General features: G+C 50.4%; 1 protein-coding gene across 1 annotated transcript; it reads right to left on the bottom strand.

The window, feature by feature from the left end:
- Positions 1 to 827: 827 nt before the first annotated feature.
- fndc5b (fibronectin type III domain containing 5b) lies at positions 828 to 4,525 on the bottom strand (the record flags this gene model as incomplete). The annotated part of the gene is made up of 3 exons (XM_080023799.1): positions 828 to 1,013; positions 2,299 to 2,388; positions 4,342 to 4,525. The coding sequence occupies 3 exons, from the start codon at positions 4,523 to 4,525 to the stop codon at positions 874 to 876; spliced, it is 414 nt and encodes a 137-aa protein (XP_079879925.1). The 3' UTR covers positions 828 to 873.
- Positions 4,526 to 5,680: the final 1,155 nt, after the last annotated feature.

The following is a 5,680-nucleotide window of genomic DNA, read 5'->3' as shown; positions in this document are numbered from 1 at the left end:
GGGTCTAGGGGGATAAGGGTACCGGTCCGGGCTCTGCCGTGTGCTGGTAAAAGTGGACCGTTCACTTTGTCGTGCTGACTCGACAACACGGTTGGCTGCGAGATCAGATCGAGAGGCGGCAGAACCCCGTGAGCGACCGCAATGTCTTCCCCTTCTTCCCACGTCGACCGGCGGCCTTCTGACGTCTGGCGTGGGTGAGGACGCTTCCCTTCTCGTGCCTGTTTTGGGTCACAGTTTTGCCCAGAGCCATCCAGTTCAGGTCCCGACGGGAGAGTATATCTGGCGACTTTTCCCCCCCCCCCATGCTCCTGTCTGCTTTTTGTTTTGCAACAAAGTGGGGGGACGGGGGGGACAGTTGTGCTCTGCCTTGAGTTTCTGCGATGGATGGTTTGCTCTTCAAAACAATGGTTTCGGAGAATGGCTTTCTGTTGAGTCTCAGGATCTGGAAGGACAGGGACAGGGTAGTTGTAACCCTTGTTGAGGGTTATTTAGGCGTTAAAAGTCAATAGTTAGTGGCCAAAAAAGGTGTTACATTTTCCTGTTTGAGTTACAGTTTGCTCGTATGGTGTCCATTTCTTGCGTGGTGCTTAAGTGCTAAACTTTAGTATAATTTTGGTTATAAATCCATCACCTTTTGTACGTTCTGGATTAAACCAAGGCTGTCATTGCGATATTTCTGCAGCATAGGCATACAGGCTTCCATTGACATTTACAAGTTGAGTGATTTTGCCAACGCAATTCACGATATAACATTTGACACCGCAAGGGGGTTTCGGACCTAAACATGGCCAAACGAAGTGCGGCAGGTTGCAAGCACTTACCTGTCCTGAGCATTGAAGAAATCAGTTATTGCACACCATCGCGGGGCCGCTCTCAGACGTTGCTGCGCAGCAGCCCCCCCCGTGGGTGTTCTGGGGTACTGCACTCGGAGGAGTTCTTGGCTTTGTCCTTGTTGTTGTTCGGCTCGTTGTCTTTGATGATGTCATACTGGCGGCAGAACAGGGCGATCACACCTGAGGAGGGATGGCGAGAGAGAGCGAGAGAGAGGGACGAGGTGAAATATCGGCGCAGGAGAGATATGCAGCTGATGTTTGGAGATAACAGCGTGGCGGCATCTCGGTCTACCAGATAAACTGGTGCGAGATCCGAGGTGAGATAGACGGAGGAGAGCGAGAGAGTGCGGAGAGGTGGCCCGACCGAATAATTCATGATACGGGGGAGTGGGGGAGGTGGTGGTGGCTTGTAGTCGTGTCTGGGCATTCTGGCGTTCTCTTTATGTCACTCTTCACTGGTGGCTCCACAGATCAGTACGATGCCCGATGTGCGGTAGGGTGTGTGTGTGTGTGTGTGTCTGTGTGTGCGTGTGTGTGTGTGTAGGCGTGTGATCTGGTTCAGATCACCTCCCCGCAGACCCATTAATGTGTAGAAAACCCTTCTCTCTTCCTTCACTATCTGTTTTTCCTCTTCTCCTCCTCAGAGCTTTGTTCTCCAATTAGTCTGTCTCCTGTTTTTTACACCATCACCTCGTTTCTCATTACTTTCGCCCCACCCCCCTCTCTCTCATGGGGATGGGGTCTCTGGTAATTGGTGAAGTAAAAGTAGGCTGACGTTGCAGGTGGGGCTGACGTTGACACTCCTGTATTTGGGTTTTATTTAAGTGGCCGAAAGGAATTTATTTATAACCCGTGTGCCTCTGTAGGACTCGTGAGAACTTCAATATCTCTTTTACACCAATGACCTTCAATCTTAAGCCGCTTTTTTCGAGAACCGGCCCGGCTTTACGGTCTTTTGGAAAAGGGTTATCAGCGAGGGGGCGGCGGATTATAGAGGGAATCTAAACCTTTCGGATCAACTTGCGAGCTATAATTGGGGGTACCCCAATATTGAGCCATAAATATTGAACATTAGGGTCGATTATTAGATTGGGGCGATGAGACGTCATGATTGACACGGATTCCATTTTTCACCAGTGGTTGAAAAGGCTTCCCTGTGTCAAAAAGCAGACAGACTTTTCTTTGCTATCCGCCCATGATTGATACGGTCCAACCCGTCCATCTCTAGTTCAAAGTTCTGAATGGTGTTATGTGCTGACAGGTTACTGTTCATAACGACATGCAAGCACCTCCCAGCTGTTACACATGGGTGGGTTCATCGATTTACACAGTCCCAAGCGGGGTTTGGCGTAAAATGATGGAATCGCACACCGCGGCTATTTGTCACGCAACAGCATATTAACGTCAGATGTTTTCAAAGACAGTCGTTCAATCGTTGCCGTACATTGCCGGGACTTCAATGTACCTGCCCACATGACAAGCACCACGACGATGATAATGATCTCTCCGGCCCTCAGCTGTGCAGCCTGACCCACCTCCTCCATTGTGACTTCATCTGGGGAGATAAAAAACACACACACACACACACACACACACACACACACACACACACACACACACACACAAACAAACGTAATTAATCCGGTCTGTCAAGAAATTGTTTACTTACACTGCAGCAAGGGAGGAAATGGAAATGTAAAAGTTAAAGCAAAACAGTGAGTTCCAACGTAGTGATGCGAAACTTGCGATTCGTTCGTAGCGAAAACAAATCATTTGAATGATTCAGGAACCACTCGATTGCTGTTTGGATTGTTGATTGTCAGCCCTTTTGAGAAGAATAAGACATTTGTGATCCCCTGCTTGCATTCTTCCGCCTCAATGAATAATTTTGGTTGTAAATGACTCAATCGAACTTCGGAAAATCAAACGACTCTTTTGACTTGAGTGACTCGTCGCGATCCGGTCCTTCAAAAGAAAAAAGAGACAAACGATTCCTCACCAATTCACTGACAATGTGGAACATGCCCCGCGCTCTCGTTTGGAGCCCCGTCAAGTGCCCCCGACACAGAAAATGACGATCTCTCTCTGTGCCTTCAACGGCGCCGCGCCAATGCCAAGACACAGTGTTGACATTTAGTTACGTGTGCACACAGGCGCGCGCCACCGTCCGCCGCCGGGAACGCACAAGTCACTGTGGGGGAAAAAAAAAACGTCAGATAAAAGGAGACAGGTCGCACGGCGCCCCCGGGGGGAGGGGAGCCTCACGGGGTGTACATTCTCGACTCCGGCCACTGTCTCTTAAAAGTGGACTGCACCCTCCCTGGGGATCGGAAGGGGCGAGAGAATGAGAGGGAGGGAGGGAGGGATTCGAAGACAGCCATCCATCCTGTCCCCTCCCTCGGTGACAGCCTGGCCCACGGGTGCCAGCCAAGGAGACCAAAGGTTCACAACCTCCTCTGCTCTCTTCTTGCCGGTGTCGGGAAGGGTGCAGCGCCACCACCCACCCCCCCAACCCCAGCTCCATAATCCCCCCCCGCTGCGGATTAAAGAGGGCTTTTCCTCTGCTGTTAGAGCCTGGGCAGGGTCAGGGGCTTTGCACAGGGACTTCAAAAACCAACACAACCATTTACAGAGTAGACACGAGTCTTTTTTACACTTGAAGGTTATGGCAAAAGTGGGGTTTTTTTTTTTGGAGGGGGTAACAGGTGCCAAGATTCACCCACCCATGCTCTGCCCCTTCTTCCTCACGTCTGGATTCAAACCTGCCGACGGACGGACAACTGAATGGGAATACACCGTGGATAAAGGCGGGAGACGCCGATGTTCTCAAGGACTAAAAGAAACAGACGGAAAGAGAAGTGAGGACGGACCAAGACGTTCATGACAGTTTCAGTGGAGGACGAACAGCTAGAGACGTGCAGGAAGACAGACGGACAGACAAATAAATACAGATAAATAGAGACGGTTGTTGCTGTTGTGATGCCCCCATCTTGGGCGGATGCCGGCGGTGTCAAACTGATTAATACTTGCTTCGGAGGAGAGCGGCGCAGTAATGGCTCGGAGATTAAATTAGCACGGCTAATGAATGCCGCCGGAACACCAACACACACACACACACACATATACACACACACCAACCGTTCACCATATGCTGTATATATATAAATATCGACATTTATACCCACACAGACACATCAACTGACCATTAACCGCCTTGTTTAGGGTCAAGTGATCTCTCACTTGACAGCATTTACGCTCACCCGCCCTCCCCCCTCCCCCCTGCCCCCTCAATGTCTCTTATCGACCCCGGTCAGCGTGTTCCACAGATTTAACCCTTGACGCTTCTCTCACGCCTTGTCCGATGCCTTGGCCTGGAAACAGGATCTGGGTCGAAGAAGGTGATAAAGGTAAACGCTCCTTCCAGACGCTTCCAGATGACAATTTAAATAACCGCAAATCGGCTCATACCCCTGACACCATTGAGACGGGAACTTGGCCGCTGACTCACCGGGGCTCTTGGAGGCCATTTTCTCCGACTCTTTGGGCGTCCGGAAGAGGACGGGCTCGCTGGGCGGGCTGCTGCCCCCCATGCTGATGCTCTGCACGTGCACTATGTACTCGGTGTCCTCGTCCAGGTCCCACAGGGCGCAGGAGCGCGTGGTGGTGTTCACCTCCTGGATGAATCTCAGCATCCGCACGTCCTTCTTCTGCACGGGGAGAGAGCAGGCGCAGAGGGAGGGTTATATATCTTATTATACTGGGGGGTGAAGAGCAAGGACGATAATTCAGTTTCCTCTGGGATGTTTTAAACAGCTGATGGAGAGTTTGGGGGACTCCACTGGGAAGTATCGTACCTGCTCACCTCAACTATTTTTATTCATATTATCCTCTATATATGAGGCCTGGCTTACAGAGCTTGTTCTGTCAGACAACTTGGCGGCGCCCCACACTCTAATTTGGACGGACTATTTAAGAAATTAATCCCTCCTGCCCTGCATCCACCTGTTGAGCTCTACTCTTCTATCCAGTGGGGGGGGGATTGGAGCTCGTCACGCCTATATTTCTATCTCACCAAGTATGTCTGTGTTTACTGTACGCCTCGCTTCGGAGTGATGAGCAGCGGAGCCCAGACGCCCAAACTCACAACAATGCAAAATAAATAAGGATCATTTAAAAGTAAATTGTCTGTCAGAAATAACACCTTCATTAAAATGGAGATATGCTGTTTAGCCGCTGCCAGTCCTGCCTGTCATAGTTCAGCACATTTCCCTTCTTCTGTCGGGTAACATGGTAATGTGAACATTGAGATGAAAGGCACGCTAATCCATTTGTGACGATACACACACACACACACACACACACACACACACACACGCACACACACACACACACGCACACACACACACACGCGCACACACACACACACATACACACACACACACACACACACACTCCACACACGCCTACCTGTTGGGTGATGGCAAATCCAATGACGGGATCTCCCTCCAGAGTCTCCCATGTGACCACGGCAGAGTTGACCTCCAGCTCCCTGATGGTCACATTCAGTGGAGCTGACAGCAGAGTGTCTGCCACACACACACACACACACACCCACACACACACATACACACACACACACACATACACACACGCACACATGCACACACACACACTTACACACACGCACACATGCACACACACACACACACACACACACACACACACACACACACACACACACACACACACTCACACACAGTTCGGGGGTCATGTATATTATATGTTAACACCAAGTAATAAACATGGCTCTTACTACTGTACATGCAAACAAAGCTCCCCAGCGTCTC

Source organism: Zeus faber (assembly GCF_960531495.2).
Source record: "Zeus faber genome assembly, chromosome: 1".
In the NCBI taxonomy this organism is placed as follows: Eukaryota; Metazoa; Chordata; class Actinopteri; order Zeiformes; family Zeidae; genus Zeus; species Zeus faber.
Note: the sequence above shows the minus strand (reverse complement) of the source record. Positions and strands in the feature narration are given on the sequence as shown.